Source organism: Astatotilapia calliptera, chromosome 8 (assembly GCF_964374335.1).
Source record: "Astatotilapia calliptera chromosome 8, fAstCal68.1, whole genome shotgun sequence".
NCBI lineage: Eukaryota > Metazoa > Chordata > Actinopteri > Cichliformes > Cichlidae > Astatotilapia > Astatotilapia calliptera.
In genome coordinates this window covers 16351034-16370111 of record NC_137429.1, presented here as the reverse complement: position 1 = coordinate 16370111, position 19078 = coordinate 16351034, and the positions used below count along the sequence as shown (strand labels likewise).

The 19078-nt window shown below is 39.0% G+C and overlaps 2 protein-coding genes across 2 annotated transcripts in view; one reads left to right on the top strand and one right to left on the bottom strand.

The window, feature by feature from the left end:
- Positions 1–13720, bottom strand: part of LOC113019308 (uncharacterized) — a 43191-nt gene extending 29471 nt beyond the window's left edge. The window contains exons 1-18 of the mRNA XM_026162917.2: positions 12853–13720; positions 10007–10109; positions 9317–9408; positions 8902–8972; positions 8004–8118; positions 5986–6113; positions 5717–5859; positions 5278–5428; positions 4852–5002; positions 4561–4628; positions 4273–4393; positions 3976–4115; positions 3153–3299; positions 2848–3060; positions 2607–2740; positions 1527–1675; positions 1271–1422; positions 1024–1149 (exon numbers count right to left, since the gene is read on the bottom strand). Of these exons, the coding sequence (XP_026018702.2) occupies positions 1024–1149; positions 1271–1422; positions 1527–1675; positions 2607–2740; positions 2848–3060; positions 3153–3299; positions 3976–4115; positions 4273–4393; positions 4561–4628; positions 4852–5002; positions 5278–5428; positions 5717–5859; positions 5986–6113; positions 8004–8118; positions 8902–8972; positions 9317–9408; positions 10007–10109; positions 12853–12913 (2265 nt within the window). The 5' untranslated portion in view covers positions 12914–13720. The remainder of the gene's footprint in view (positions 1–1023; positions 1150–1270; positions 1423–1526; positions 1676–2606; positions 2741–2847; positions 3061–3152; positions 3300–3975; positions 4116–4272; positions 4394–4560; positions 4629–4851; positions 5003–5277; positions 5429–5716; positions 5860–5985; positions 6114–8003; positions 8119–8901; positions 8973–9316; positions 9409–10006; positions 10110–12852) is intronic.
- Positions 13721–14293: 573 nt separating this feature from the next.
- aldoab (aldolase a, fructose-bisphosphate, b) lies at positions 14294–18131 on the top strand. Its single transcript, XM_026162918.2, has 7 exons — positions 14294–14444; positions 15730–15848; positions 16093–16359; positions 16455–16615; positions 16960–17218; positions 17341–17540; positions 17673–18131. The coding sequence occupies exons 2-7, from the start codon at positions 15737–15739 to the stop codon at positions 17763–17765; spliced, it is 1092 nt and encodes a 363-aa protein (XP_026018703.1). The 5' UTR covers positions 14294–14444; positions 15730–15736; the 3' UTR covers positions 17766–18131.
- The last annotated feature ends 947 nt before the right edge of the window (positions 18132–19078 follow it).

The window sequence follows — 19078 nt, the reverse complement described above, 5'->3', positions numbered from 1 at the left end:
AACTTTCTGTACTGAAGATAAAATTCTTTCTAACGATATTCTTGGTCCACTTTGTGGAGATACAGAAATGCTTTTATTGCTGCCATATAATCTGCATCATTATAACTGCATTAATAACATTCTTTACAGCATTATTTCATGTAATAATATTTCTCACAGTATTGATACTGCATTACAGCTGTTTATTGAAGATGTCCATTTGAGGATCCTTCCATTATGTTAACTTTTATTACAAGTACGGTTAGAAGTATTTTATACACATTGCATATCTGTGCTTATTTTGAGTTGATGTTCGGTTCATTAAGGGTCTTAAGCTTCACTGGCGTGACTGTCCAGGTGATACATGCTGAGGGAAACTAGAAAATAGAAGGATGATTGCATGCATGCTTACAGTACATATAATACATATAATCTAGGAATGTGCCAGGCCTGAGGCCTTAACTCATTTGGTGTCTTAATATATTTTATTCTACTTGGTAACAGACGATCAGAGTCAATAATTAGCCTCAGAGACCCTGAGGGCTTGAAGTTTATTACCTTGTATGGAAGGTGTTATAGAAAAGAGAAGTTCTATGTCTGCTTATAGCTATTAAAGATGTACGATTAACTGTGACTAATGTCTGGAACCTATTTTAATCTGTCATTGACGCCATGGGGGGGCGTGTACCCCACTGGTTTATAAGTATCCACAAGATGTATTTTGGTCAGAAGACATATGTTGATGTTTTCTCCGGGCTGTTAATAAACTCATCGTTTGATTGCACTTTTCTGGGGCCTCCATGGTTTGTGACACTGCTCTACATTGATTGATTTCGCGACAACTTCTAAAAAGGATCTTGTTCCTCTGTAGGTGCAAGGACTCTAGTTAGAAAGGCTTGAATATTTTTAATTCAGTGTTTTCAGTTAGAGTTTGTCACTACTCTTTGAAGACCTGACAAATGCACAGGTTCTTCTCAATGCCAGACTTACATAAAAAGTAAAGGCAAAAGTATTAACTGTACACTTATAGTGCACATTGCTTACGGGATAATTAGTTGCTGTTGGAGCATGCGGGGAAAGACTTGGTGTGAGATTTTCCTCAGAAGGCAAACCATAAAAACTGAATTTAATCTCATTAGAAAGAGGACTGAGAGCATCTTCTGGACAGGCCTGCAAGAAGAGAGCAATGTCAGTGTTGCAGGACTACAAGACTAAAATTAAAATATTTTTTTTACTGACTTAAAAATCTGTTGGTTCATTTGATAATTGTGATGTTATTAATAGAATTTACCTCAATAAAAAATGTTACAGTTGAACAATTTTTCCCCAAGGTGACAATAATTGATCCAGACTGCTCTTGTTCTTTCGCACTGAAGTAAGCTCGTTTTTTTGAAGGTTTGCGAGTGGTATCCAATGTTAACATATAATCAATCCTTGCTTGAGCTGGAATAGATCAGAGTTTGACTTAAATGTTACAAATGCACATGCATACATAAAGTAAACTGATGAATGGTTTAGTGATTTAGAAACAGATAAGAACAATAAACCTGCATGTAGCTCTTTCGTAGACAAGCTGCTCATGCTAAAGCAGACTGTAACTGTGTTCTCCAATGGTTTTGAGCAGTCTACATTCTGAGTAGAGATTTGGTCTGGGCTGAATGACACCTCAGACTTTACCTCTACAATGGGTCTTGATCTGGAAATGGACATAATAGGGAAAGGAGATGATGAACTAGACATGTGAATGACTATTACCTTTGTAATTACTACTAAGCTGACAGCTAATCTTCATTGTAGATGTTCTGATCAAGACTTCACAACTGTGTGCACTTTTCTTTGATTTACTCACACTGCACATTTTATAAACCACTATGTCTACTTATTTCTATCAATATCTCTGCTACTAAAAGTTTGGGGTCAGTGAGAGATGTTAATTTTCTAAGTAAAGAACATCTTCTCTTATTATATGGCATCAACCAGATATGTTTTAAATGAAATTTAATGATTTAAGGAAGCATTCATTATAAATCTGTAATGCTTTCTAAAGAAGTATCTACAATCACCACCAATTTTTTTACTGACACCTTGGTAGTACCTGGATGAACCCTCCTTTGCTTTAATTCTTAGTTGCATAAATTCAATAAGGTGTTGTAGACCTGTTCAACCACATCCCAAAGGTGCTATTGGACTGAGATCTGCTGACTGTGGATACCATTGTTGTTAGAGACCAGACTCATCAGAGTGTTTTTCCAATCTTCTGTTGTCCATTTTTGGTGAGTCCTATGCCCTTATGCATACCTTGGGAGTAACAAGTGGTTATGTGAGCTACTGCTGATTTTCTGTCTGTTCAATTTAGCTCGGCTAAACTCTATGTGTAGCTGCATGTGTGCATCACCCTTTTTTCTTTCCAAAAAAATGCATTTTTTCCTGTATTTTCCTGTACATTTTGAAGTAAACTGTGCAAATTCTGCAAACAGAATTTCTAATTACATTAATGTGCCTTTTTTATAATTAGAAAATTTTACATTTACACTAAGTTATTAGCAGTATTCTATTAATTACAATTGAACCTTCACAAAAAGTACCAGTGACAACAGTAACACATGGCTGGACTATCTTTGACTTACCTCAGCAAGACAACTTTACCCTTTGAACCCACCGCTAAGTCAAGCAGTCCATCACCACTCTGGTCAAAAGCCGACTGACTGATTGACAGGCCAAAGAACTTCAGTCCTGACTGGACCTCAGAGCCAGCAATTCTCTGTGTGAATGAACATATTTTAAATAATAAAGCTGCATGTTGTATAGATGCACTTTTACATCACAGATAAGTTTAATAATCATTGTGAGTACTTTGATGCTGTGTACCTGTGAGTAAGTAGAACTGATTCTTTCGCCTCCTTCACTGTGGAATATGTAGATGCTGCCTTCACCATTATTCTCCAAAGGTGCTCCAACTGCCAAATCCCTGAATCCATCTGAGTTTAGATCAGGCAGCACAGCAAGAGAAGAGCCGAACCTTCCTTTGACAGCTGCACGTCCTCTTAGTACTAACGGATCATCAAAATTACACTCCACAAACTGAAAGCAGGAGAGTGAATATTATATGATCATTAGGGAAGTTGACAAATAAAATAATTAATTTAATTGAAGTGGATAAAACTTTGATTTACCAAACCAGTTAATCTGCAAACATAAACTCTTCCCTCTCTATCAGGCTCCGTGTACATTGGGGCTGATATGAAGATTAGCTCAGTGATGTCATCATTATTTATGTCCATGGTACACACCTCTGCCCCAAAATATTCACCAGTCTGATACTGTGTAAGCAAAAAAATATACATTTTTATTTGAAAAAATAATTTATATATAATTTAGATGAGATGAGATAGCCTTTATTTTGTCAGTTGCAGGTCTTTTGCCCACAACCGAGATGACAGACCTTGCCGACCGTACATACAATACACAAACATCACATTGGGGAGACAGGTCAGGCTAGGTAGCGAGGAAAAAAACATCGAAATGTGTAACACAAAAGGATAATACAGGAATGCACAGATATCAACACACCATAGCACAATAAACACAGACAAGCAACATGGGAAAGTGTTTCAGTGTGTACATCTGATCTGGGACCGCTGCAATCTTTCGACTGCGCCTCCAGCTGACCCGATGTCCACATCAGAGGGGAGGTAAGCGTTGGAGGTGGCGTTGGATAGGGAGGGTGATGCGTCAGTGAGTGATCAGTATGGTGCGTGTCCATAGTTCAGCTGAGACAGTGTCCTTCGCCCTGCTAGGCTAAGTAAACAGTCTTCCAGCCAACCCAGGTGGCCTTGCATGGAATGGGAAGGAACAGACTCAACACAGTTGTTATCAGGGCGTTTTTGTTCGGCTCCAGCATTGAGCCCACAGCTGGCGCCGAAGGGGTAGCTGGATTATGATGGTAATTTTTCTTTTTACAAGGTCATTCAGATCTGTCTTGCTGTAAATTCATACCTGTGATGCCAACGGCTCAATCGTTTGGTTTTCAAAGTTGTCTCTGTTAACAGAGACCACAACTCCTCTGTGTTTATATCTTGGAGCACCAAGAACTGTCAGAGAACCACTTTGGGTTCTAGCAATTGCCATGGAGTAACCTAGAATTTGGTAATCAAAAAAGGAAAGACAACTTATTTCTCCTTTTAAATTTTGTTCATGTGCAAACTGATCCACTTGTTTGTGTAAAAGAATTACAGCAGAGCTGTGTATATACATGATCACATGTGTATGAGTTAGACTGTTAAATATTCTTACCAAGATAACTGTCAGGCTCAAAAGACACATCCTCATATGTTTTCACCTTCTGGCCTCCTGTTGTGTATTGCACGTAGCCTCCCCTCCACTGGTTTGCACCAACAATAGACATCTGAATTCCCTACAGTGTAGACAGGAAATACATTTAATATACAATAATTTTTTTTATTTAAAATCTGGACTGTGTTCAATTATCTGGTTGCCTTCAAGTTACAAAAGGTGGCACATGTGAATCTCTCTTTCTCATCAGACTAGACTGTCTGATGAGTTTCATGTAGTTTTAATTACCTCAGGTGCATAAACTGTACTAAATCCCTCTTGAGACATTTCCATTTTCATTGACTCTCCACTGCTTTCTGTGACAGAAAAAGAAACAAGACAAAATTTTAATTATACTTAAAGTAAAGAATTCAAATGACTTTTTGTTGTTTATTATAAATGTGCTGAGTATTTATTGCTCTTTTCATAAAGCAACAAGCTGTTTAACTTAAAATGAGACAAAATTTGTAACATGCAATAAAAAGAATACAATGTGACAGGAATTTTAACAAAGCTTTAATGTTGAATGTATATTTGTACCTTCAATGGGAAAAATTTTGTCCTGTAGATTCTGTCTTATTTCTTCAAGTGCGCTGAATTTCTTCACTTCAAACACATGTTTTTCTGAGGGAGATGATGCAATGGTGTGCAGTTCTTGTTTTGCCTCAGGTTTATCAAATGCATCCCCGACCTGGAGATTGGAAAAACTATGATTAAGTTTTCATACTATTCAAGATCATTTGCTGACTTTGGTAAAATACAGTCCTTGAATCTCACCTGATTTAAAATGAAATCTACACACAGATATTATACTCTCTAACACTGAAAAGAACTCAAATCAACAATAACAGTTATTTCTTGTTGACTGAATGGCAGAACTAATTCACAGCATGTCTGACAAGTGATAGCATCATCAATCAATACGAAACTCAATATTCTACAAGTTTAAATAACTGAAGTGCTTACCCCAATAACAAATCGAGCAATTGATTTATTTTTTGCTTGCTCTACTGCACCTTCCAGGTTCTCACGGTCATTAGATGCTCCATCAGTAATTACAATCAAGACCTTCTTCACGTTTGGTCTGGAGCCTTGCTGTGGGCTGAAAACTTTTTCCCTATCAAATAAAAAAAAGAATAAAATGTAATTTCAACACAAAGTATTTTTAAAAGTGCACCTTGTGGTCATACATATTTAAGTGTCATTCATTTTTTTCATAATTTTTCCAAAATACAGTACTTTGTACTTTGCAGATGCAGCATTAGATCTGCAAGTATTTCAAATTGGCCTTGGTTTGTGCCATCTTGTCCACTTTGTAGAACATAATACTGAACATGCACAGTAGTTACTGTGGTCAGATTCACTGAAAAATGCAATGCTTCAGTAATATCTTTGCATCACTTACACAACTTCTTTGATGGCCTTAGCCGTGAAAGTACGTCCCTCGTGTTGCTTAATTCTATTGATTTTATCTTCTATTTCAGTTAAGTTAAATTTTTGAAAGTTAAAATGAACCTCTGGGGCACTGGAGAACTGGGAAACAGAAAACTGAAAGAAAAGAAAATATGTGAAACATGTTTTAGATTATATTTTATGGTGTTAAATGCAAACAAAGATGTAATCTATGTCATGATTTGCTGTTATTTAAGTAGCAGAGGGACAACAGTGTCTCACCTGTGTGTCACTTGAGAGAAATGATACAATTAGATCTCTCACAAATTTCTTCATTGTTCGAAAATCAGGACTAGATACGCTGCCTGAACCATCCAACAGAAAGGCAAGGTCGACTTGTGTTTCACAGTCTGTCAAAGAAATGGATTCAAAATTAGATTTAGTTTTATGGGGTGATTTTTATATTTTTTCACTCATATAAAAAGCAAAGCAAAAGAATTTTGCACCTCGGTAAAGGCATTATGAATAACACAAAGACAATCTATGTAGTATGCATTTGCTAGTTAATCACTAAAGTACGTATGTTTGTCTATTTAGTGGCATAGCTCAGTCGCTGTTGTCTATGTTAGTTTAACAAGAGAGACAAGAAGATTAAGGGATTAAATGAGTTTGGTCCAAAAATGCTTATCAGGGTTTTACCAAAGTTAATGTATAGGATCTCCAACCACAATTATTCTTAGTCTTATTGTTTACATTTATTTTTATTTCTTTAAGAAAATACAGAAAAGCTTGAATTATTTGAAATCCCAGAAGGTTGATTGTGCTCATGTGGATGCAGTGTTTACAGTGGGTTTCATCACTCATCCAAGTGTCTTTCTCAGTCTCAGGTGACTACAGGATTTTCCAACCTTCTAAACATCCAGATGAACAGAATCGACTCTGTCACTTAGAAGCAAGACAAAACATCTCAGTTTCTTACACAAACGTCTTGTGAGTTAAAAATGTTTGTATAACATCACTCAAAACAATTAGTACAGACTACTAGACCTGTTCAATCAAGAAATAACTTACAGTAAGTAGAACCTGCATGACAAACTGAAGCATGCTAAAGATCTCAAAAAGCATCATGCCACGATCTAGAGAAACTCAAGAAGAGATGTGAAATATATCTTTGACATTTGTAAGTCATTTCTAAGTTTTCTGGACTCAAGCAAACCATGGTGAGAGCCATTATCTACAAATGGAAAAACTAAGAACAACTACGAACAGGTGAACCTTCTCAGGAGTGGCCAGCCTACCAAAATTACTCCAAGAGCACATCGGCAATTCATCAAGAAGGTCATTTAAAAAAAAAAAAAAAAAAAAAAAAAGAAGGTCACAGCCATACCCAGACCAGCATCTAAAGAACTGCAGGCCTCACTTGTCCCAGTTAAGGTCAGAGTTCACGATTCAACAATAGAAAAGAGACTGGGTAAAAATGGCATACAAATAGAGAGTTTGAGGAGAAAAATCACCAAAAAAGCACAAAGACTCGTCTCACATTTGCCAAAAAATATCTTGGAGATTCTGGGGAAATATTCTGTAGACTGAAACAAAACCTGAACTTTTTTAATTGTTTGAGTCCAGTTAAATCTGGAGAAAAACCAACACAGCATTTCATTAAAAAAGCATCACACCAACAATCAAACATGGTGATTGCAGTGTGTCTAGGGCTGATTTTGCTGCTTCCTAATGATTTGGCGTAATTGATGGATCTATGAATTATGTTCTCGACCAGAAAATCCAAAATGATCATGTCACAAGCTCAAGCACATTTGGGTCATGCAACAGGAGAATGATCTAAAACAACCAGCAAGTTGAACTCAAGTTGAGAGAATAAAGGTTTTGAAGTTGCCTAGTCAAAGTCTGGACCTAACGCAGATTAACATGACATTAAAAAGGGCATTCACAGTCTAAAACCCACCGGCGGGCTGAATTAAAACACTTCTCAAAAAAAAAAGTGTGCTGTGGAGGTATGGTAAAGACAAAACAGAAGCTCTAACTTTCCACTCCGATTTTATTTATCACAACACATTAACTGAACACGTCGCGCCACACAACTTGACAAAACCTGTCCTCCCTACTTGGGTGTGAGTGGAGCCCTCTAGTGGGCCGCCACAGGCCCAAAATTTCTCCACAGCCACGTGACACACTCATTGACATTTTTTCCTTAATAAATGGAATCATCATTTAAAATCTTTTTTTTTCTCAAAAACATTATTCATTGTAGGTACATTTTCACAAACTCTGTTTACTATTACCGTCAAGAGAAGATGGTATCGGTGGTCCAAATGAATTAGAACTGTCAATCTGAAAGCACACACCGTTGTACATGGTGATACTTTTGCAGTGCTTTGGGATGGATGGACAACACACCTAAAAACAGACAAAGACAAGTTCTGATTAGGCTGATTATTTCCTGTCCCTGTTTCCTTTATTCCATATAAAAATCAATCAGATCTGAAAAAAATAAATTCCCACATAAATCTTCAGTATCAGCTAATGTTTTTGTTTTTTTAAAAGAATTTCTGATTCTGCTCTCTTTCAGGAACATGCGTGTGAATATGTGACGGGTTAAACCTGTGGGAACTCTGGAGGTGTGGTACTCAATCCAGGCTACAGAGCTCACTCAAAATACAAACCTCACTTCTATTCCTTTGTCATCTTTCTACATTCAGAGAGACCTGCTTTTCCTCTTTATCTACACCACACTGAACATTATCTGTACCAGTAAATCGTAGAAGGTCTGGGTCTTATGTAGCACTTTTCTTATACAACCTCACTCATTCACACCCACTCAAACAAATGATTTTTTTCTATCCTTTTCCCATGTAAGTGCTTTCTATCTGACATTTACATGCATGTATACTCTGACAGATGCATCAGAGTGCAGCTTGGGGTTAGTATCTTGCCCAAGTATGTGTGGCATGCATTCTGGTGCAGATGGGACCACAGTCACCCAGTAACATTAAGCTAATATGTAAGATGTGTTGTTGTTTTTTTAAAATTAGCTGATTCTGTGGAGAACCACTGGGAGGTTCAGTGATTTTTCACAATGCAATTTTTAACACAAGACATTTTACATACATAAGACAGTTGAGTTGGATCATCAGTGATTTTAAAAAGTACTTAACATAAGGTCTGGAGCTAGCAACTCACCACAGTGTTTTCTCCAGAGGGATCACTTGCCATTGACATACCAAGGGACACATTAGCTGTCAAATCTGGGGCTGTATTTAAAGAATGCAATATTTGTTAAAACACAAAAAACTCCTTGATAATGGAAGAAACAGTGAAGCCGAAGACTACAAAGCACCTCAATTAATACACTTCCCTTTTTACATGATCAATTTACACGGCACATTTACAACAGAAAGGAATGCAACACAGAATTCACTTTCACTATAACTTCATTTCATAGCTGTAAAAATTTAAAAAGTAAGTTGATCTCAGTTTTGAAGGCTCAATACAAAGATATCAAACCAGGTTTCTGTGCCAGGGTCTGAGCAGAATTTTTGCAAAGGTAAAATAGTTGTTGAGGTTTTAAGACATTTACAAATTAATGGTTACCTACCTTCTAGTTTTATATCTTGACATTTTGGAGGAGAAGTGGTGCAGCTATATATTCCCCCATTCTCGTGTTCAAGTGGGGCACTGACGATCAAACTGTGGAGATAAATCCAGACCACAATGTAAGTCTAGAGAGCAAACTGTGGTTAAATACACTACATATCTTTTCTGTTAAGAAAAGAAATATTGCATGTTTGTTCATTTATTACTAACCTATTATGATGTTTGCTAGAAGAAAATTAGTAATAAATAGCAATATTCTTAAAAAGCAAATAGTCCAATTGCAAGGATAGATTTAACAAACATGTATGTGTGTGTACGTGTGATACACACACATACACACACTTTATCAATGTGTCTTGTAAATGGCCTGTACTTATATAGCGCTTTACTAGTCCCTAAGGACCCCAAAGCGCTTTACATATCCAGTCATCCACCCATTCACGCACACATTCACACACTGGTGATGGCAAGCTACATTGTAGCCACAGCCACCCTGGGGCGCACTGACAGAGGCGAGGCTGCCGGACACTAGCGCCACCGGGCCCTCTGACCACCACCAGTAGGCAACGGGTGAAGTGTCTTGCCCAAGGACACAACGACCAAGACTGTCCAAGCCGGGGCTCGAACCGGCAACCTTCCGATTACAAGGCGAACTCCCAACTCTTGAGCCACGATCGCCCTTGTGACTTACTCTGATTTTCTTTGAATCACCTTGTACCCAAAACCAGGAGCAGAGCTACTCAGGGTCTTCCAAGCCCCAGGATCAATATTGAAAGAAAGTGCAGGATTTAACACTGAGAATTAAAGAAGCAAAAAAAAAAACATTTGTTTTACTATAAACAACTTTAATCTATTACTTATATAGTAATAGAGGTACTCTAATGTGATTATAGCACCTCTGTTGAATACCACATACAGAAAATTGTATAGAGTCTGTGTTTCTCTTTATTTTTGTTGGAGTGTAGCAGTTTGAACTGAGGTCTGCCTCAGTGGGTGATCTTTTATTACAACTAGAGAGCAGATAAGCTAGATATTTTTAAATTCTAAGAACTCAGAGCAATTATTGTCTTGTAAAACACACCCAAGACTTCAATTTGGAGTCAATTTTATGTCTTAAATTCCATATATACAGTCAAAAGTTTGGACACATCTTATTTAATAGTTTTTCTTTATTTTTAGTACTTTCAACATTGTAAAGACATACTAAAGACATCAAATATATAAATGATATATTGAATTATATAGCAAAGAAAAAAATATAAATAACTCTAAATATGTATTATATTTTACATTCCTGAAAGCAGCCACCCTTTGCTTTGCTGACAGCGCTGCAAACCCTTGGCCTTCCCTTAATGAGCTTCATAATGTGGTCAGCTGAAATGGTTTTCACTTCACAGCTGTGCCTTGTCAGGTTTCATTTGGGTAAATTCTTGCCTGCTTGATGAGATTGGGACCATCAGTCAGTGTGTTGTGCAGGAGTCAGGTTGATACACAGCTGACAGTCGTATTTGACAACTGCTAGAATTTATATTATGGCAACAACCAATCAGCTAAGTAAAGAGAATTGACAGTCCATCATTACTTCAAGAACTGAAGACAGTTGGACTGCTGAGTCTTGTCCTGTGGAGGTGGTCACAAGCGCATGGCACAACATAGAAGAGCCACCTCCACAGGACAAGACTCAGCAGTCCATCTGCATCTTAAGGATAAAGGTCACTCTTTCCAGGATGCCAACGTTCACATTTTGGACAGAGAGGACAGATGGTTTGAAAGAGGAGTGAAAGAAGCCATCTATGTCCACTGTGAGCGACCATCTTTGAACAGAGGCGGTGGTTTACGACACCAACTCTCTGCCATCTATAATCCAGTTTTGAGATCCCTCCCCAGACGCCTTAACGCCCACTCACATCCTGGGCCATCTGATCTCAGGAATTCACATGATAAGGTGGGGCCAGGTTTCACAATGAGCTCACCCGAAACTCTGGCTGATTGGGACCCACACCCAGTTTCACACCTTGGCTCAGGCGATTAGAGGATCATCAGGGGGTCCTTTTGTCCCTCTGTGGGGGGTTACTCCCACTAGGTTTATATCTGGGACTCTCCACCATTTGACGTTAGAACTGAAGAAGCTTCTCGGATGAGAGGTGAAACGTCTTCAAGCAACTTAAAGAAGTCCAGACGCTTTTCTTTGCAAGCTCCTTTGACTACAATGACATGGATGACTGAGAACCTTCACAGACATGTTCAGAGGAGTGTGAGAATCAGGCCTTTATGGTCAAATATCTGCTAAGAAACCACGACTAAGGAAAAGAAACAAGGAGAAGAGATTTTTTGAGCCAAGAAAGACTAGGATTGGACATTGGACCAGTGGAAAGCTGTGCTTTGGTCTGATGAGTCCAAATTTGAGAACTTTGGTTCCACCTGCTGAGTCTTTGGTGAGTGTAAACGGATGGTCTCTACATGCATGGCTTCCACTGTGAAACAGGGGGTGTGATGGTATGGGAGAGGCTTTGCTGGTGACACTGTTGGGGATTCATTCAAAATTTAAGGCACACTAAACCAGCATGGCTACCAAAACATTCTGTAGCGACATGCCATCCTATTCAGTTTGCATTTAGTTGGACCATCATTTGTTTGTAAACAGGACAATGACCCCAAACACACCTACAGCTTTGTAAGGGCTATTTGACCAAGAAAGAGATTGATGGAGTGCCGCGCCAGATGGCCTGTCCTCCACAGTCACCTGACCTAAACCCAGTTGAGATGGTTTGGAATGAGATGGACCGCAGAGTGAAGGCAAAAGGGCCAACAAGTGTGCAGCATCTCTGGGAACTCCTCCAAGAATGTTGGAAAACCATTTCAGGTGACGACCTCATGAAGCTCATCAAGAGAATGCCAAGAGTGTGCAAAGCAGTAATCAAAGTAAAGGGTGGCGATTTTTGAAGAATCTAAACTATAAAACATGTTTTTGATTCCATATGTGCTCATTTATAATTTTGATGCCTTCAATGAGAATCTAATGTAAATAGTGATGAATATAAAGAAGAAACATTAAATGGTTTCATAACCCCCTGAAAAGTAAATTTATTAAAACATTTTATTACAATGCCATGTCCTCAAGTTTTTTTCTTGTCAACACAGTGTTAGTTAAATTATTCATCACAGGATCAAAAAGTACAATGTGACACTGGAAACAGGCCTCAAATATGTGATGATTGCATTAGCATAGAATTATTTGTGATTTAGCATTTACATATTTATTATGGATTAATAATCAAGAATTAAATTTTGCAAAATTATTTATGAAAGGGTTTTTTCACTCAGTGCATGCTAGAGGTGAAATGCAATAAAAATATTGTACTCATTAAGCTATTTTTACTCTCTGAAACTAACTGGGCTGATCACACGTCTCAGTAAGTTTGATTCACAGAGAAAAAAAAAAGGAAATGAGCACAACAGACATACTGCTCCATAATATTTTACTTAAAATGAAGGCATAACTAGACAATGAAAGATAAAAGGCACAAACTGCCTTACCTGACAAGAATATTGTAGCACTAATTAGCCAGTTCATTGTGTTACTCCCATGGAAAATCATTTTAACTGTGATATTTGGTTTTATTTTTAATTTTCACTGCTGAGCAAGGTGCCACTTCTGCTGAAAGCATGTAAGAAGGAGCCAAAAAGCAGAAATAATCAGGTGACTGATCAAAGCCGAGGCATCTTTAGAGGAACTCGATGAAGGAGGAGTTTCAATAGCGGCAGCGCTGTGTTATATAAGAGAGATTGTGGTGGTGGGTGGCCAACTAATTTAGTTTAAGCTCTAATTTTCTTAAACAATAGTATAACAGTAAAGTTTATTGACATGTGGACAACCAGATGAAATTATTTTAAATATAATTAAAATGTTAACATTTAAATAAAACCATCTGCCTCATTAGCAGGTCTAAGATAAATTTTTTGCTGAAAATTTGAGGTCAGTCCGATCAAATTCTTTTTGTTTATCACATTAAATTGTAAATAAGAAAAGGGAATGTTGAGCATCTAACATTATGACTATTACTTTCCCTGTAGTTGACTAGCAAGTTGAATTTGCTTCTTCAGATTTCTACTTAACACATCTATTCCTGTTGCATTGTTCAGCCCACAAGCCCTCCTGTCAGGAAGTTGGCCTCTTTTACGGTAAGTGTGTGCCACTAAAAAAGTGTAGCGTGCACTACAAAACCCAAAGTCTGAAACTGTGAGAACATCCGAGTTGCAAAATTTTATGTCTTTTCATGTCTGTTTTGTGCTTTCCCATGAGCTGAGTGAGAGACACAGAAACAGATGCAAAGTGCAATGTGCCCCGAAAATATGAACCTGCAGCCTTTCCCTAGCTTGGCGGTTGACCTCTTCCTGCAGAGCACAGACGATCAAGAAAGGTCGAGAAAAGGTCAGGATCAGTGTGCTGTGTTGCTGCGTCTGGTTTGGATTTCTAAGGGCAGGTTGGCAATGTTGCAACATGCTCAACCCTCTCTCACTCTCACTCTGTTTCTGTGTGTCTGTGTGCACGCAGACACACACATTTAGTGCATTCTACATATACCCCCAAATTTATCTTCCTTCACATACTATTTCAAATGACCTCCAGATATTAGATGTTCTTCTTTGGTGAGGCAGCATATTTTACAATAACTGCAGCTAAATAAAATGTTTAATATAAGACAGAATGTAAAGGATGTGCTTGGAAGATGCATAATTTCGTTTAAGGAGAGTGTAAGAAACACTTACATAGTAGGCCATTCTTCCCTGCACATTTCTGGATAATATCGTCTACTCAACCCCTTCTATGTGGACTTCACCTAAACCCTAACTGCCTGTTATTCCATCGCATTTTGTGCCGTTCACTGAAACACTCTTTGCCCTTTGAGTGGCTGCTTGCTAGCACGTTACTCCAGCCCCAGTCCTGCTGAATGTCACAAGCCATCTCTGGTTGCATCCTGTTCTTTTTATAGTTGGGCAGCTGAAATGTGAGGGGTCACAATGGGAGGATAAATACAAGGGCCAGCAGGCTTGCAGGGGTGTCGCAGACGAAGGCCGGATCTTCTCCCTTCTTCTCTCTTCTCTCAGCTCTCCTCGCAACCTCAAAGGTAAAAGATTGAATTCATGCCCATGAAAAAAACAGCATTTCAAGTGGATTTGTTGGTTAGCTATTGAATGTTATGTTATAAAGCCTTGGCATAATGAGAGGCTTATGACCTGTATACCAGAGATAAAATAAAAACAGTGTTATGCATCTTCTTGTAGCTTTCACAACTGTGTGGTTAACATGACTCGAACTATATCAGTGTAACCCGCAGGTTCATGTCTGTTGGTTAAATGCAAGTGTGCGTCTTTTTTTTTTTTGTTACTTCAACGTCAATGAACCAGATGCTAGACAGATGAAAATATCTCATCACTTTCTATAGTATAACAACATTAAATAATGATTGTGATGAACTGTGAGAACGATTCTCCCTTGATATTAAACAAAGCTGATCATTTTTGGTAAACTTCAGTCACCTACCTTTATCTGATGCAAAGTTTCCATTGAATCGTTGGTCAGTGGTGACTCAATAGTCTGACTAATTTCTTGCTTTACTAGATAAATTCATCTAGACTGCCTTCTGCAATGTGGCATGCCTCATCAACAGCCGGGTGGAACGCTGCACATTTTCTTTTATGCAGCCCATTCATGCTACATGAGCTACAGTGCACTCACTGCCTCATGCAAGCAGTATACTGGGTACACTGGGTATATTTAGTCTAACGTATTGATAGTGGCAACAGGGTGACAGTTGGAGGAGGTATGCGATAGAGGCCAGTCAAGAGGAATGGTGAGGGAAGGGGGGCTGTGGAGGGGAATGGAAAGGTCAGGGATAAGAGGCTAGAAAATGGAATAGGTCACGGACGTGCACACGATTTTTTAAGGGTGGTCAGATGCATGGAGGGTGGGGCATGTGATGGTGGTGGAGGGGGATTTGTGGTAGTTCTCTGACACTGGATCCTCTGTGAGGTTACATATTGTGCCTGGGGAATAGTGTGAAACCAGCGCACAAGCTGCTGCAGCAGTTAAAGCTTAAACAGCTGCTGTCGCATGTAGGACACAAGCTGGTCTGGGTTGTTTTAGCAAAAGATAGTCTGACAGGAAAACATAAAACCATGAGCCAGACGTTTTGTTTTTTTTTTACCACTTCCTTCACACAATCAACCCGATGTTCTGTGCTCCTTTCATCTAGCAGTTTCCCACACATATACCCTGAAACTGTTACACTCAAAAGCAGATATGCAGTGCAGTATAACCTTTCGCCTTGGCGCACTGTAAAAATGTATAACCCCTGTGTCATGTTCATTATTAATTTCTCAAATTTTTGTCTTCCCTCTATTTATATCAAGAGTCAGGATGCCTCACGCATACCCTTTCCTCACTCCTGAGCAAAAGAAGGAGCTCAATGATATTGCTCTGAAGATTGTGGCTCCAGGCAAAGGAATCCTTGCCGCAGATGAGTCAACTGGTAAGAAAATGAACCTATATACTAACAATCAGTTCTTTGGGACAGTCAACTCAACAGTTGCCAAAAACTATGGCTTAAAGGATTGCAGTTAGGCTACAGTTGAAACTGGTTTCACTGTGTGTGTTTTCTCAGACCTGAACTGAAACATTTCTGCAAACGTGCAGACAGACTGTGGCTTCCAACACCTAATAATATACTATGTTTTTATAGTCAATCTGATTTTATCTGTTTCTATAACCTCCAGGCAGTGTGGCCAAGCGCTTCCAGAGCATCAATGCTGAGAACACTGAGGAGAACAGGAGGCTGTACCGCCAGCTCCTCTTCACTGCTGACGACCGCATCAATCCCTGTATTGGTGGCGTTATCCTCTTCCACGAGACCATGTACCAGAAGACCGACGATGGCAAGCCTTTCCCTCAATACCTCAAAGAAAGAGGCATGGTGGTGGGTATCAAGGTCGACAAAGGTGTTGTCCCCCTGGCAGGAACCAATGGCGAGACAACCACCCAGGGTGAGCACAGAAAAGATCCAGACATCATCCGTATTACATAATTATCTTTTAATATCTTTATCTAACGTATTGTGTATGTTTGTCCTTCCTAACAGGTCTCGATGGGCTTTATGAGCGTTGCGCCCAGTACAAGAAGGATGGTGCTGACTTCGCCAAGTGGCGTTGTGTTCTGAAGATCACCCCCACCACGCCCTCAAGACTGGCTATCATAGAGAATGCCAATGTCCTGGCTCGCTATGCCAGCATCTGCCAGATGGTAAGACACAACAGACAGATAACCCAGTTTAACTGAATTTTACAAGATCTATTATTGGGTCTATTTAAAAAAAAAAACATTAAAATATTTTTGCTGTTTTTGCTTGTGCATTTGATATGATCATGCCACACGCATACTTCCTGCATGGGTAAAAACACACAATGAGGAAACCTCATAATGTGCCAACAAGCTCAAAAAACTTTTCTCCAAATTAATGCTATGTCATAGTATTATCAAGGCAGCATAACATTAAATTTTTAAAGTCTTCACTTTTGGATTTCAGGTCTTGTCTTCTTAATATGAGCTCCTATTTTACCCTGTCTTTGTGTCCTTGCCTTTCCTAGCACGGTATTGTCCCCATTGTTGAGCCTGAGATTCTTCCTGATGGTGACCATGACCTGAAGCGTTGTCAGTACGTCACTGAGAAGGTCCTGGCTGCCGTCTACAAGGCCCTGTCCGACCACCACGTCTACCTGGAGGGTACCCTGCTCAAACCCAACATGGTTACCGCTGGACACTCTTGCTCACACAAGTACACCAACCAGGAGATTGCCATGGCAACTGTTACTGCCCTGCGCCGCACTGTTCCCCCTGCAGTTCCTGGTAAGAAAGTACATCACACGCTTGCTGATATGCACACTTTTACACTTTTTTAGACATAATCTTTTATGACTAATCTGCATTAGATCTGCAATCTGGGTTGCTAAACTCTACCTGCTTTGCAGGTATTACCTTCCTGTCTGGTGGTCAGAGTGAGGAGGAGGCCTCTGTCAACCTGAACGCCATGAACCTGTGCCCCCTGCACAAGCCCTGGGCACTCACCTTCTCATATGGCCGTGCACTGCAGGCCTCTGCCCTGAAAGCCTGGGGTGGGAAGAAGGAGAACGGAAAGGCATGCCAAGAAGAGTTTGTAAAGAGAGCTCTGGTATGTCTGAATATGAACTGTGTAACTAAAATATAAAGCTATATGAAAGAGTTGTATTATTATTATTAACATCAAACTCATGCTCTAGAGTCCTCTTGTGCATTAAATAATATCATATTTTCTATCTTACAGGCTAACAGCCAGGCCAGTGTGGGCAAATATGTTTCCTCTGGAGCCAGCACTGCTGGTGGAGAGTCACTGTTTGTGGCTAATCATGCTTATTAAGCATAACCACCCTTTTTCCACCCCTACCCCTCCATTATTACATCATCACGGAAAAGGACACGTCCCTTAAGGCACCACCTATGAAATTCACACTCTACTATTAAACGCTACAACAGAAACAGCAGCACTTTTACATCTCAGTAGGAAGCAAAAGAGAAAGAAAGAAAAAAGCTTTGAGTGGTTGCTGCAGCTAGAAGACTAAAACACGTTCTTCCTCCATTCCCTTAGCTTTTATTTTTAAACACCTTTTTTCAGGTGAAGATTCCCACACTGTTTTTACACAACTTGTACTATTTTCCTTGGTCTGCTTCCAGTAAGTTCAGTATATGATTTATACTGTTACCATGGAATAAAGTATTTACCGTAGCGTGATGCTTTCCTTCCTTTTTCTGGTTTTACTTTGTGTTTTACTTCTCACTGCTCAACATTTAAGTTCCCATTAAACTAACACTGTCAGATGCCATAATAATTGCACTTCAAGCAGAAGTAGCCTTACGCGGTTTACTGATCTAGCTTTATTTTTATTAGCAAATGAAGTTTGCTGATGGGACTGTAAGGTAGCAAATTACCAAACAGAAGTAAAATATGTCCTTGTTACTGTTATTCTAAAACCTCTGTTCTAACTGTTTCGGATCCCTAGAGGATTGATTCTTTGTTACTAGTTGAACTGTTTGCACATAAAAAGTAGAAACATTAAGAAAAACAGTCAACGCAGAAACCTTCCCCTTATAGTCAGGGAATTCAGTAGTACTTTGAAAAAGTACATAATAACCAACTTCAACTGCAGGAGATGGAATAAATCCTAAATAACAAATAAATAAAATAATACATTTTATACTGGGGCTTTGGAGGCCCAATTTAATTCTCAGCTGTCTTCTGACTGGCTGCCCCTCATATATAAAAGGCTTGAACAGGAGTTTGTCTTTGTAGGTTTTCACTAATCCAGGTCATGATAGTCCAAGGAGCTTTGATAGAAACCTACTGGACTCCTTTGGGTCCATGAAGAGGTTTCACCTCTCATCTAAGAATCTTTTTCAGTTCTGAAACCAAATGGTGGAGAGTCCCAGCTATTTAAACATTAATGGGGGTTGTCATAGAGCAGCTGCTCAAATAAGTTCTATCATTAATTAATGTTTGAATTTTAAACATGATCAAATTGTCTGTATTATCTGGCTATGTACTTTTGTATTAGAAATTCTTCAGTAATTTTAAAACAACTGATCATCTGCAGAGCAATGGTTTATTTGAAGATTTTCAGTCAGGTTTCAGAGCTCGTCACAGTAAAGAAGCAGCTTTAGTGCAGGTTACAAACA

What these genes read in the sequence shown, in the direction of transcription:
- aldoab (XM_026162918.2), top strand. Translation starts at nt 15,737, where the DNA reads ATGCCTCACGCATACCCTTTCCTCACTCCTGAGCAAAAGAAGGAGCTC. An exon ending in ATGCCAGCATCTGCCAGATG is followed by an intron (nt 16,616 to 16,959) that starts GTAAGACACAAC and finishes TGCCTTTCCTAG; the next exon opens with CACGGTATTGTCCCCATTGT. An exon ending in TGTTCCCCCTGCAGTTCCTG is followed by an intron (nt 17,219 to 17,340) that starts GTAAGAAAGTAC and finishes CCTGCTTTGCAG; the next exon opens with GTATTACCTTCCTGTCTGGT.